At 36.3% G+C, this 14,626-nt stretch overlaps 1 protein-coding gene across 4 annotated transcripts in view; it reads left to right on the top strand.

The window, feature by feature from the left end:
• The window catches only part of XPO1 (exportin 1), a 46,894-nt gene that overhangs the window by 18,365 nt on the left and 13,903 nt on the right, over nucleotides 1-14,626 (top strand). For all 4 annotated transcript variants that reach the window (XM_077915554.1, XM_077915556.1, XM_077915555.1 and 1 more), the window contains 5 exons: nucleotides 10,297-10,358; nucleotides 10,568-10,612; nucleotides 12,395-12,576; nucleotides 13,455-13,503; nucleotides 13,581-13,700. In XM_077915554.1, coding sequence (XP_077771680.1) covers nucleotides 10,297-10,358; nucleotides 10,568-10,612; nucleotides 12,395-12,576; nucleotides 13,455-13,503; nucleotides 13,581-13,700 — 458 coding nt within the window. The remainder of the gene's footprint in view (nucleotides 1-10,296; nucleotides 10,359-10,567; nucleotides 10,613-12,394; nucleotides 12,577-13,454; nucleotides 13,504-13,580; nucleotides 13,701-14,626) is intronic.

Here is a 14,626-nt window from a genome sequence, read left to right as displayed (position 1 = left end):
TCAATTCCTCTGCCCATTTTTAATCAGATTCTTTGGGTTTCATTTTTTGATGTTGAGTTGTGTAAATTTTTTATGGGTTTTTTTGATATCCGTTATTGGATATATCATTGCAAATATCTTTTGCCATTCAATAGGTTATCTTGTTTTGTTGATGTTTTCCTTGGTGTGCAAAAGCCTTTTATTTTGATGTAGTCCCAATAGTTTGTTTTGGCTTTTGTTTCATTTGCCTGAGGAGACATATCTAAAAAACGTTGTTATGTCAAAGTTCAAGAGAATAGTTGCCTGTGTTTTCTAGGAGTTTGAACAGGTTCGAGTCTTATGGTTAGGTTTTCGATCTATCATGAATTTATATTTGTGTATTGTAATAAAGTGGTCCAATTTCTTTCTTCTGGATATAGCTGCCCAGATTTCCCAGCACTATTCATTGAGGAGATTGTGTGTTTCCCCATTGTATATTCTTGCTGCTTTTGTCATAGATAAATTGACCAAATAAGGGCAGCCCCGGTGGCGCAGTGGTTTGGTGCCGCTTGCAGCCTGGGGTGTGATCCTGGAGACCCGGGATCGAGTCCCACGTCGGGCTCCCTCCATGGAGCCTGCTTCTCCCTCTGTCTGTGTCTCTGCCCCTCTCTCTGTGTTTATGAATAAATAAAGAAAATCTTTAAAAAATTTTTTTGACCAAATAAGCATGGGTTTATTTCTGGGCTCTCTGTTTTGTTCCATTGATCTATGTTGAAGGGGAAATTTTAATACCTGGAATAGAATAATTTCCAAATAGGGACTGGTTGTTAGTCACCGAAGTGATTAAAGGTGTACACTAGGACTGTCAATGATGTTGATTCTATCTTGGCTGCACATCAGCCTTCATTATCTAGCTAGTCCCTCTCCCTTTTTAAAAATAATTTTTGAACTTCAGGTAGAAAATTTAAATGATAAAGAAGGAGGCAGCCCTTTTGATCGTCCCTGGAAAAAAATTTATTTGTATAAAGGTAGCCTTTTGTTTTGTTTTTTAAACCAAAGGATCATGATTTAATCTGTTAAGATGTATCGCTTATGGTTCATTTCATGAGACAGATGAGAACTTGTTGATATTGAGAAGAGGAATGGTGAATTTATGAACAGTCCAAAGTAATAAGTCATAATTGAACATTATGAAAGTTTGGGTGCTTAAAGGTAGTTGGGCAGTTAAAGTTTGAGTTATACATGTTCTCTGTTTTCATTTGGAACGTTGGTAAACCAAAAATTGATAACCCGTAAGGTTTTACTCAGTGTTTTATTAGTGTGATGTTGTATAAGATACTTTAAACTCTGAATCTTGACTGCCTTGCAACCTTGCTGGGATGTGATAGAAGAGATAGTGTATATAAAGCCTTGTGCACTTCTGAGTGCTAAGTATGAATAAACACAGCATGCATGTTGCCTGTCACTTTCCACAGAAATATCTTCATTCCCCCAAATAACCATGTACTCCTCTCAAATCACCTTGAAATTTCTGCTGTAGCTTCCTAACTGGGGTCCTTAATATCTATGTTTTTGTGTCCCTAATATTCACCATGAAGGATTTAGCATGGTATTTTTGTTTTTTCAAAGGGATTTAATGCAAGGAATTGATGGGTTTGATAAGGCCAAGAGAGGGCCATTGATGTACCACAAGTGTTAGTAAATGCAGGAGGCAGATACTAACCTTAGGGCTGGGGGAACAAAAGGAAAGAAAGGGTTGCCAGAAGCTGGAAGGTGTATAACTGTACAATTTGATTTTTCACTTAAACATGTACCCATGATACCACGACTGTAATCAAGTTATTCACCTTTGTGATTGCCTTTGCCTTTTCTTTTACCCTTCCTCCTCCCCAGTCGTTCTGTCATTCATTGGATTAGCTGGAGTAGAATGGCTGGATCATGCAGGAGATGTGTGTTTAACTGCCAAACTGCTTTCCAAAATGATTGTATCATTTTACATTCTCACTAGCAGCACAGTTGACCTGTAAACAATGTATAAGGGGTTAGGGGAACTAACCCCCTGGCAATCACAAATCCATGTAAAACTTTTGACTTCCCCAGTATTTAATCACTGATAGTCTACTTTTGACTGGAAGCCTCACCTATAAGAGTTGATGAAGGGACGCCTGGGTTGCACAGTGGTTTGGCACCTGCCTTTAACCCAGGGTGTGATCTTGGAGACCCGGGATTGAGTCCCACATGGGGCTGCCTGCATGGAGCCTGCTTCTCCCTCTGCCTGTGTCTCTGCCTCTCTATTTCTTATGAATAAATAAATATAATCTTTAAAAAAAAAAACAGGTGATGAACACATATTATGTATGTTATATGTGTTTTATTTTATTTTATTTTTTAAAGACTATCCATGAGAGACGGCGGGGGGCGGGGTGCAGAGACACAGGCAGAGAGAGAGAGAAGCAGTACTGTAGTAAGATATATCTTAGATAGGTATATTTTAGTGTCTATCTTTCTGTTGATCAGTGTTGGTGTTTTAAATGGATAGATTTTGCAATAAACATTTGGCAGGAGAAAAGAACCTTACTGTCATTCAGAATGGCTTTGATGGAAGAATGTACCAAATAAGTGGATCTGTGCTGTTAAAACCTGTTATTCAAGGGTCAACTGTAATTATTGAATCTTTAATAAAAGTTCTTTAGTGATGAAATATACATGACAGTAATTGCCATTTTAAGTGTATAGTTCATTGTCAAATACATTCACAGTATTGTACAACCATTACCACTATCTCCAAAATTTTTTCGTTAGCCCAAATTGAAATTGTACCCATAAAACATTAACTCTCCCATTATACTGTCTCCCCAGTCTCCGTTAACCACTATTAAACACGTTCTATCTCTGTGAATTTGCCTGTTCTAAGTAACTCATGGAGGTGCAGTCTTAACAGTATTGTTTTTGTGTCCAGTTAATATCACTTAGCATATGTTTCCAAGGTTCATCCATGTTGTAGCCTTCAGTAGCATCTGAATTTCATTTTTGTAAATGGCTGAGTATTCCATTGTCTACCATGTTTTGCTTACCGATTTATCTGTAGGTGGACATTTGGGTTTCCACCTTTTGCCTATTACAATGATGCTATAAACTTAAGAAAATTTTAATTCCTGTGTATCTTTTATACTTGTTTGGTATTTGAGGCCATAAGAGTGATGGCTCATTCCTCTTAAAATCACTAAACATGTAGGTGATAAATTACAATTTGGTTCTACCTTATTTGTATAGGCTCTATGTTAAGAATTCCTGCTCCTTAGTTGATTTTAGCTGTTTGTCTCTCATTTTGCTGTTTGTTCTGAAATATTTCATTAAGTAAGGAGTAGGAACCATACTCTGGATTCATCTGGACAAGAAAGTGTAAAGTAAATAGGTATATTATAGTGCCTATCTTTCTGTTGATCAGTATTGATGTTTTATTTTATTTTTATTTTTTAAAGATTTTATTTATTCATGAGAGACACAGAGGCAGAGACATAGGCAGAGGAAGAAACAGGCTCCCCATGGGGACCCCGATGTGGGACTTGATCCCGAAACTCCAGGATCATGACCTGAGCCAAAGGCAGATGCTCAGCTGCCAAGCCACCCAGGTGTCCTAGTGTTGGTGTTTTAAATGGATAGATTTTTGCAATAAACATTTGGCAGGAGAAAAGAACCTTACTGTCATTCAGAATGGCTTTGATGGAAGAATGTACCAAATTTGCATTGTTAGAGCTTAAGAGTGTTAAATATTTAAGTTTAATTGGATGGGCCCATGACTCAGTCAGTAGAACAAATAACTCTTAATCTGAGATTTGTTTTTGAGGCCTGCCTTGTAAGTAGATTTTACTTCAGAAAAATAATAAGGGTACCTGGCTGGGTCATTTGGAAGAGCATGTGACTCTTGATCTCAGGGTTGTGGGTTTGAGCCCCACATTGGATGCAGAGATCCCTAAATATGAATAAACTTTAAAAACTTAAAGTAGATTTGGATACTTTTTAAGTATTGCACAAAGGTTGGAACTGGAATGAACTCAGTTTTGTCTGTAGTTTTACTTGACGTTGCATTTTCTCTAGAACATGAAAATCAGCCACTCTGAAAGAGGAATCAGAATAGAATGTGCAACTTTTTTTATTTAATGTATTTTATAATCTGTCTCAGAATGCAATTTTTTTAGTAGGTAGAATCTGGTATTTGTTTCCAGTTACTACTTCATGGCAATCTATCACTGACCAGATAGGATGGTAAGGGTACAACCATATGATTAAAATATTGAAAAATAGGGCTTCTGGGATACCTGGGTGTGGCTCAGTCAGTTATGTGTGAGACTCCATTCACCTCTGGTCATGATTTCAGAGTTGCAGGATCTAGCCCGCGTGGGGCTTTGGGCTGTGTGCTCAACATGCAGTGTACATGTTCCTCTCCCTATATTCCTCCCTGTGCCCCAAATAAATAAATAAAATCTTTCTTTTAAATGTAGGGTTTTTGCTTCCATGGGAATATGGCTCCATCAGGAAGTGTAACATTTTAAAGGGTTTTGGTGAGGAACATTTGGTGGCTCATTCAGTTAGGAATCTAACTCTTGATCTCAGAGTGGTCAGTTTAAGCCCCTCATTGGGCTCCATGCTGGGTGTGGAGCCTAGTTTAAAAACTCAAAAAACTAAACCATTTATAAGGTATTTCTGTGAATCCTTTATGAAAATTAGGTTTGGTAATGCATTTCTTTTACTCTTTCATCAAGTATCACTTTTTAGAAGGTGTTCCTAGGGGATATGATTATTGCCGAGAAAATAATTTGCAAGATGATGGGGCAGCCTGGGTGGCTCAACGGTTTAGCCTCACCTTTATCCCAGGGTGTGATCTTGGAGACTCAGGATCAAGTCCCACCCACATCGGGCTCCCTTCATGGAGCCTGCTTCTCCCTCTGCCGTCTCTGTCTCTCTGTCTCTGTCTCTCATGAATAAATAAATAAAATCTTAAAAAAAAGACTTGGCAACATGATGGGTAATTTCTAAGGCAGGATGGAGTTTATGTTATTTATTTATATGGATGGGGCTTATTTTAATCAAACCTTTTCAGCTAGCTAAAGTTGACGCTATCCAATTACTAAGTTTATGTTGACTATTTGACATTGCTCTCTTAGTGGGACTGTCAAAGACATTTTTCTTGATCTTGAAAATAGATTATAAAAAGATAAATGCATAAGCTCTGAGATTTGGAAAAATTACATGTTAAAATCGGCCTTCCCATGACGTGTTAGACTTTTTTTTATACTAGTGTATATTAAAGAAATTGTACATGGCTGGTTTAAAAAAATTTTTTTTAAGGGTTTATTTATTTGAGAGAGAGCATGTACACACAAGTTGGGAGAGGGGCAGAAGGAGGACAAGCAGACTCCCTGCTGAGCATGGAGTCCAAAGCAGGGTGCCATCCCATGGCCCTCAGATGTGGCCTGAGCCAAAATCAAGAGTCAGATGCTCAACTGAGCTACCTGCACACTCTATGCTTTTTTAAATAGCTAATAGCATCTTTACTTTTTATATCACTTTTTTATAAAGATTTTATTTATGTATTCATGATAGAGAGAGAGAGGCAGAGACACAAGCGGAGGGAGAAGCAGGCTCTGTGCCAGGAGCCTGACACGGGACTCGATCCCGGGACTCCAGGATCGCGCTCTGGGCCAAAGGCAGGCGCCAAACCGCTGAGCCACCCAGGGATCCCCTTATATCACTTTTCAATAAGTTGAAGGTTAATTAAAGCTTTTGAGGTGAGTTTTTGTTCAAATTGAGAACAGGATGAGGAGGCTACATATAAAAGATATTGAGGTGCTTAGGTGGCTCAGTTGCTTAAGTGTCGGACTCTTGATTTCAGCTCCAAGTTATCTCAGGTTTGAGATACTGAACTGCACTGGGCTCCGATCCTGCGTGAGATTCTCTTACCTCCCTCTGTTCCTCCCTGTGTGCTTGGTGGTGCGCGCACATGCGCGCGCACACACTCTCTCTCTCTCTTTAAACATAGTTAAGTGAGGGGCACCTGACTGGCTCAGTTGGTAGAACATAAGAGTCTTGTTTTTAGTATTGAGTTTGGACTCCCCCCCCCCCCCCATGTTCAGTATAGAGATTATATATAAGAAATAACTTTTTAAAAAATGTTAACGAGGGATCCCTGGGTGGGGCAGCGGTTTGGCACCTGCCTTTGGCCCAGGGCACGATCCTGGAGACTTGGGATCGAATCCCACGTCGGGCTCCCAGTGCATGGAGCCTGCTTCTCCCTCTGCCTATGTCTCTGCCTCTCTCTCTCTATGTGTGACTATCCTAAATAAATTTAAAAAAATTTTAAAAAAATGTTAATGATTTTATGAATCCTTTGAAAAGCTTGATGATTGAGCAACAAGAACATAGTTGAACTTGCAGTGTTTCTGATTAAATAAAAAATTTTTTTAAATCTTTATATGTATGTGTCAAATTTTCTTGATTCCCAAAGAAGAGCTTAGAAAGCTACTGGAAGGAATATCCTAGGGGTGCTTGGGTGGCTCAGTTAAGTATCCAAATTCTTGATTTTGGCTCAGGTCATGATCTCAGGGCCCCCATCTCAGGCCCTGATCTCAGGGCTACACTGGGCGTGGTGCCTGCTTAGGATTCTTTCTCTTGCTTACCCTTTGTCCCTCCATTCTCTCTCCCTCTAAAAAAGAAAAAATATTTCAGTTTCTTCACTTACACTTTTAGAATAGTAGGAAACCGATAAATTCATTTTAATTTTTACAGATTATAATGTTTTAATGACTTCTTTAGGAAGTACATTGTTTTAAGAAATTGATTTGAATGTCACTGTTAAGTCTTAAAAGCTGAGCTTTTCCTGCTGCTTCTACCCATTTGGCTTTTCTTCCTTGATAAGCATGACTCTTGTGTATTTTCTCTTTTTTACTTAAAATGTAAAACTGTTCTTAATTGAGCTGCTCTAATCTTTTTAAATTTTGGGTAATCCATGGGAAAGGATTTGGGAAAGAAGTTAAAGTACTTACTGACCTAAACTTTGTACTAGTAGTAGATTCTAGACAGACATTTTTATGTGCCGTAGTACTTGATCAGAAAAGGTGTTGTTCCAGTGTTCTGAAGGGACTGAAGTACAATCATTGTAGAGTGACATTAAATTAAGATTGTGTATGGTCTGTGGGAAGCTTCCTTTTCTTATTATTTCACTTTTTCCCTGTTTTCATCTTTTACCCTTTGCTCCATCTACAGGAGAACCTCAGAAGCCTCTGAAAAGAGAGGGAGAAGATACTTAATTGATTTAATTGGTAACAGAAGAGTTGACAGATCTCTGTTTGATCCTATTTTCTTGTTCTCTGAGGCTGAGAAAAGCCTCCAAATATATATCTCAACTAGAGGCAGCAATAGTAGTTTTAGACATTGTCCTCATTCCTAATGACAGATTAAGAAGAAAACTACTAAATCTCTCATGGCTATATGTTTCCCATGTTAAAAGGTTTCAGAGGGATTTCTATTACTGTTTTTTTTTTCTTTCTTAGAACTGCCATTTCCTCAATTTTTTAAAGAGGCCTTAGTGATAGTAATTTATATGTAAAGAACAGAAGGGCAAAACATACTAGAATTATGTTTTGGTTAAATATTTTAGATACTATTGATATGTGGGATTGTTTTGTGGGCTACCCTAAATAATTGGTATAATTTAGCTTTTTAAAAAAATTTATAGTTGTCATAATATTAATTTTAGGTATAAAGAAGCTTTCTTTTGAAATTTGATTCGGAGATCCTTGGGTGCCTCAGCAGTTTGACACCTGCCTTTGGCCCAGGGCGTGATCCTGGAGTCCTGGGATCGTGTCCCGTATCAGGCTCCCTGCATGGAGCCTGCTTTTCCCTCCTATGTCTGCCTCTGTCTCTGTGCCACTCGTGAATAAATAAATAAAATCTCAAAAATAAAATACATTTGATTTTACTAATTGTTTCCCTTTTTACTGTCTTACTAAAACTAGCCCTGATTTTGTGTTCACAAAGTCTGTTCATTTGAAATAATTTCAGTTAGAAGTGTTGCCCCAAAAATATAGAATGCACACCTTTTAGCTTATTCTAATGTTAACAACTTCTACAAGCATAATAAAATTATCAAAGCCGTAAGACAAACATTGGTCAGTACTATTAACTGTGGACATTAATTCAGATTTCACAAGTTTTCTGTCTAATGTCCCTTTTCTGTTTTACTGTTTGGTTAGTTGGGTCATTTTAGTCTCCTAATCTATGACAGTTTTTATTTATTTATTTTTTTTTTATTTATTTTTTTTATTTTTATTTTTTTTTCTATGACAGTTTTTAATCCTTACTTGATAGGTCTTGGACACTTTTGATGAGTTCTGGTCAGTAAGTTTTGAATGTATTTCAATTTAGGTTTGTCTGCTTTCTCATGATTTTTTTGGCAAGATATCACAACATGTGATGTCTTCAGTCCACCATGACACAGTGCAAATGATACCAGTACATTTAATTATTCATTTATTAACGTTTATTAGCTGGTGGTTCCTGCCGCTTTTCTGTTTACAGAATTAATGTTTTTTTCGTCAGATGATCTTGGGAAGTAATTTGACTACACTGACTGGTATCTTATTTCTTCTGAAAGATTTGGCCATTCTCCTTAGCCGTTCATTGGTGGTTCTCATTTGTAACATTTAGTATTGCGGTTTTTGCCTAGTAGAACTGTTAAAAATGTAAATGACCTAGTTTAAAATTGGATGGTATGTAAAAACCAGTTAAATTTTTGGCACCTAGCAGTTTTTCAAGTGTCTTAAACTATGAATATTGATACTTGACATTACATTTTTCCATTGATTGATAGCCCTCATGTGACATTATTGTACTAATAAAGTTTTTCCATAGTAAAGAAATTATCTTCATAATTAATGGTTTTAAATGTTTAGTTATTTGAAATATATGAAAGGAAATGAGTAGTTTTGCTATAATTCCTATTTGAAGTATAAATGAAAGGGAATAAATTTACTACTTTAACTCAGGATTAAGGTAGTTTTACAATCAAATCAGCATTTTATTGCATTTGTATTATATATATATATATATATACACACACACACACACACACACATATATACTTATTGGTAAGTTTCTTCGCAAATCCCTTCTCCATGAAAATTTGAATCCAGAGTTCCAGATTTATTGGATCAGGCTTAGGGGACATAGTTCCAGAAAGTCTTAGCTGTATTTTCAGAAATCAGATTGCTCTGAAAGAAGATCATCATAGATCATTTGGTAGCTAATTAAATAAATGTGAGACTAATCTTTATTTTATATAGTAAGTAATATTTATTTAGGGATCCTACTTCTCAAACTCCTCGGGTATGTTAATGTGGGTTTACAGTATAACTTTAAAACTTAGGGGACCAGGGTGCTTGGGTGGCTCAGTTGTTTCAGCATTTGACTCATTAAAGATTTTATCCACTTACAAGAGAAAAGGAGCGTGCGTGAGGAGGAGAGAGAAAGAATCTCAGATTCCCGTTCTGAGTCTGGAGCCTGATTCTGAGTGTGGTGCTTGCTTAAAATTCTCTCCCTTTATTTGCCCCCCCCCCCCCATAAGTAAAGAGTAGGTTGTATTAAGATACTCTTTAAATAACATTAGAAACCAAGCTTTCTCCTTAACCCTTCTTCCATATTGTAGTGGAGGACTAGTTAAAAGTCGTATTTCCAGGATTACCTTAATGTTGTAACATCTGATCTTGATTTAGAAATATTTTACATGAACTTTATAGTGCTTACAAAATTACATCTTCAGGGGTTTTGTCGTTTTAATCCTTTAAATTTATGTGTGTGTTAAATAAATGGACAACATACTAGTCCCTTGTATTTTTTTTTATTTAAAAATTATGTTTTGGTATGTTTAACAAGTATAGCATTAAAGAACATCTTAGACGATAATTTGTAATTGTTAAACCTATATTTGGTAAAGGTAACAAATTAAAACTTTAAAGGAGTAGTGCACGAAAACGATTGGCATTAAAAAATGTCAATATTGGGGATCCCTGGGTGGCTCAGCAGTTTGGCGCCTGCCTTTGGCCCAGGGCACGATCCTGGAGTCCCGCGTTGGGCTCCTTGCATGGAGCCTGCTTCTCCCTCTGCCTGTGTCTCTGCCTCTCTATGTCTATCATGAATAAATAAATAAATCTTTAAAAAAATGTCCGTATTGCTGATGGGATTGGGGTTTATTATCTGACTTTACTTTTATCTCCCCCAGTTTTTGTTGTTGCTGAAGATTTATTAGCATGCTCTAAAAGTGTTGAATACTTTTTTTAATAGGAATTAAAAAATACGTTGTTGGCCTCATTATCAAGACGTCATCTGACCCAACTTGTGTAGAGGTAAGACCATTTTTGAAGATTAGTGTGAGAATGTAAAATCATTTAAATATTAAATCTTGAACTTAAATCTACTTATAACAGGCATACAAACATGCACAACAATCATTTACAGTAGCTCTAATTATTTTTCTCAAAGGGATTTCTTTGCTTATGTTCTTACTTACTAAACCTGTTTTAGACTTCTAATCTAAACTTTTTTTTTTTTTTAGAAGGAAAAGGTGTATATTGGGAAATTAAATATGATTCTTGTTCAGGTAAGCTTTGACTCAATTCATTATTTTCCTTAATTAAATGCTTCACTCAGGCTGATTAGTGGGACAAAATATTCAAACGGACTTTTATTAAGTAACTAGACTAACATCTTGAAGTAGTACTACTAGTAGTTTTTATAATAACTATAATAGTTAATCTATTGTTTCACATTTGAAATTGTAAATTTGCTACAAAACATCAGATACTATACTGTAAACTCTTCTGTGGCTCCATATGGATCAGATTTGTTAAAGAGCTTTCTCATTTGCCTGTTACTGTGCAGATTTCCTTTCCATGTTATCTCTGTTTGAATTCATTCCTTAATGCTTTTTCACACTTTCTAAAGTCTCAACTTCAAAACTATTTATTTACATACTATGATAGAACATTTTCTTGAGAACATTAATTGGTGTGTGAGGGGCAGCCCCGGTGGCTTAGCGGTTTGGTGTCGCCTTCAGCCCAGGGTGTGATCCTGGAGACCCAGGATCAAGTCCCACATCGGGCTCCCTGCATGAAGCATGCTTTTCCCTCTGCCTCTGTCTCTGTCCCCCACCCCCCGCCGCCGCCGTGTGTCTCTAATAAATAAATAAATAATATTTAAAAAATAATTGAGAAAAAAATAGATTTTTCTATTTAAGTCATGAAAATATGTGGGTTTTCATTCACTAAATCACACTGATATTTATACTGAGGACATTTGTTGTTAGCCTACCTTTGGGATGAAGGAGGAGTACAAAGAAATTAGTTAGCTCTTGGGGGCACCTGGGTGGCTCAGTGGTTTGAGAGTCTGCCTGTGGCTCAGGTTGTGATCCGAGTCCTAGGATCGAGCCCTGCATCAGGTTCCCCACAGGGAGCCTGCTCCTCCCTCTGCCGGTATCTCTGCCTCTCTCTGGGTCTCTCATGAGTAAATAAATAAAATCTTTATTGAAAAAAAAATTAGCTCTTGTTAAAAGGTGGGCAATAATTGGGTTAGGAAAAAACCCTAGTATACAAAATACACAGTACAGACTTGAAATACAATCCAATTTTCGTCAGTGATGATTCTATCCCCAATTGTAATGCTGTTTCTTAGAAATTTATGTAGATAATATTACATTTCAAGGCTCAGATTCCACCCAAAGAAAATGGCTCTCACTGTCGATCACCTTTTTATTGCTTAAGAGTTTCACTTTGAGGGCAGCCCTGGTGGCTCAGCAGGTTTAGTGCCACCTCCAGCCCAGGGCGTGATCCCGGAGACCCGGGATCGAGTTCCACATCAGGCTCCCTGCATGGAGCCTGCTTCTCTTCTCCCTCTGCCTGTTTCTCTGCCTCTGTGTGTGTGTGTGTCTCTATGAATAAATAAAATGTTAAAAAAAAAAAAAAACTGTTTTACTTTGAGTCTACTTAGGATAATTTGAACATATGTGTCTGACTAATATTGATACGCATGCACATTATTAGGACAGCCTAGACTGAGGTGCATGGCTGCTGGCTCAGTCAGTGGAGTATGCAACTCTTGATCTTGGGTGTGAGTTCAAGACTCTCTTAAACTTTAATAAAAAGAACCAGACTAGATCATTTGGGATAACTGAGAGGTGTTCTGGGCATTTGAAGCCAAAAACTTTATCTGTGTTCTACTTTATCCAATTTATTCTATAGAGGATGACACATTTCCTCTCTTAGTCAAGGAGGAGAAAATGAAAAGTGTGGGTGTTACTAACTCTTGCTTATAGTATTACACAAGCTCTTTGAAGTTTGTTTTGCCATCGAGAAGTGAAACTAAATTAACATCTATTTTATTTTAGATATTAAAACAAGAATGGCCAAAACACTGGCCAACTTTTATCAGTGACATTGTTGGAGCAAGTAGGACCAGTGAAAGTCTCTGTCAGAATAATATGGTGATTCTTAAACTCTTGAGTGAAGAAGTATTTGATTTCTCTAGTGGACAGATAACTCAAGTGAAAGCAAAGCATTTAAAAGACAGGCAAGTAATTTTTTTTGTTTTAGAATTTCTAAATTATTCCTGAAGAGATTTAAAGGAATTTGGAGGTGATTATAATTTTTTGAGAAATTGTGATTGTTAATGTGTTAAATTACTTTTAATTATTTTTTAGTACAAATTTAAATAGTCTTAGAGTAGACCTAATCTTCTAAATCTGGAGGTTTGAAAAGTATGTGTGATGATAAAGGTAGGATATCACACTTTCAATTGTCACAGCTCAATAACTTTATACTTCTCATGCAAAAGAAATCTAGGTCAGGAATTCCCAGAAACCTTTGGGATCTGTATATAAACGGTTGACTACTTAAATATAAGCCCAAGAAATGACTTGGATCCAAATGGCAACTGATTTGTTACCAGCCCTGCATCTTGAGAATGTGCCTCTTTCTTTTCTTTCACTTCAAGTAATAAAAATTTGTTGCGGTCTTTAGGACACAGTGGTATTTCACCTTTATATATTCAGGCTAACGTCTGTATTCATAATTTTAACTCTGTTTCTGTGTATAACCACATTGTAGGATTTGAGAGATAAATAAACACATATACATACCCCCCTCTTCTAGTTTGGACAGAGTTTTGTTTCAACTATCTTGATTTAACATCTTAAAAAAAGACCAGACTGATTGAAATTATTTCAGATTAGACTAAGGATGACAGGAACCTCTTCTTTATGGATAATCTTTGAGAGAATGATATTACAGGTAGTTCTAGCAACTTTGTAACATTTGATGAAGTTGTTGATACTTGTGTTTAAATAGTAACTGGAGTTTTTAATGACCAAATTACTGAAATCTTTTGTAATTTTGTTAGTATGTAAATAATTTCTCTGTCTTCTAAACTGATCAATTCTTTTTTTTTAGCATGTGCAATGAGTTCTCCCAAATTTTTCAGCTGTGTCAGTTTGTGATGGTAAGTGCTTTTGATACCGTTTTTTAAAAGTAACAATTATATGAAGAGGATTATTTACAAGTATGTTTTTGTTATAGGAAAATTCCCAAAATGCTCCACTTGTACATGCAACTTTGGAAACATTGCTTAGATTTCTGAATTGGATTCCACTGGGATATATTTTTGAGACCAAGTTAATCAGCACGTTAATTTATAAGGTATAGTGAATACATCTCAGTTCTTATCACTGGATAGTTCCATATATTTTTAATTTCTAATGGTCTTTGCTCTAGAAAAGCTTGCATTTATAAGCATAACCTACCAATGTTGTGTCTAATATGAGAAACTGCTTAGAAGAACTTTTCTTTAGTTTGTTAATCTGTGTAATGGTGTCAAACTCTCAGGAATTCCTTGTGAACAGCTATTAAGGGATTTGATTTTAGTTTGCTATATAGGTCACAGTAAGGTAAGTTAAGGCTATAAAATGGAAGGTCTGGTTTCTTTCCTGTTTTTGTTTCTGTTTTAAAGCAGCAGCATGCAATACCTGTGTAAACTCTTAATACTTGTTCATCCAGAAACGACCGCTTATCAATAGGTTGTATTATCTTTCCAGATGCTTTCTTGGCAAATAGAAGGAATAAATTTGTATGCTTAACTGAGAAGATTATTATAACTTAACATTTGAGGTTTTGTAGTTTAGGGCTTGATAAGGTAATACATTATTCTAATATATGAATTTACAATATTGGAGACAGTTTACTGTTGACAGTGTATACATAAGTATTTATATAACTTTGCTATTGTCAGTGGTACAAGAGGAAACTAAGTAATACAGCATTTATGTACCTGTCTATTTTGCATAAATGTTTATACATATAATTGTCAGATCAATGAACATAATCCATTTAACGCTTTTTGATGCTTACCAAATTGCCATCCATAAGTGGTATGCCACTTTCATACTTTCTTAACAAATAGAATATGAAAGAGCCAGTTTTACCATACATTTGTTAATCGTATGTGTATCGCCCATCTCCTAAAATCCTGAGCAGTTATAAATCTTGGGTCTTTTTTAGACTATACATAAAATATGATGTCGTTAAAAGTCCTAAAATGGGTCCTGGGAAAATTACTAAGTGACTTT

This window comes from Canis aureus, chromosome 11 (assembly GCF_053574225.1).
Source record: "Canis aureus isolate CA01 chromosome 11, VMU_Caureus_v.1.0, whole genome shotgun sequence".
Taxonomy (NCBI): Eukaryota; Metazoa; Chordata; class Mammalia; order Carnivora; family Canidae; genus Canis; species Canis aureus.
Note: the sequence above shows the minus strand (reverse complement) of the source record. Positions and strands in the feature narration are given on the sequence as shown.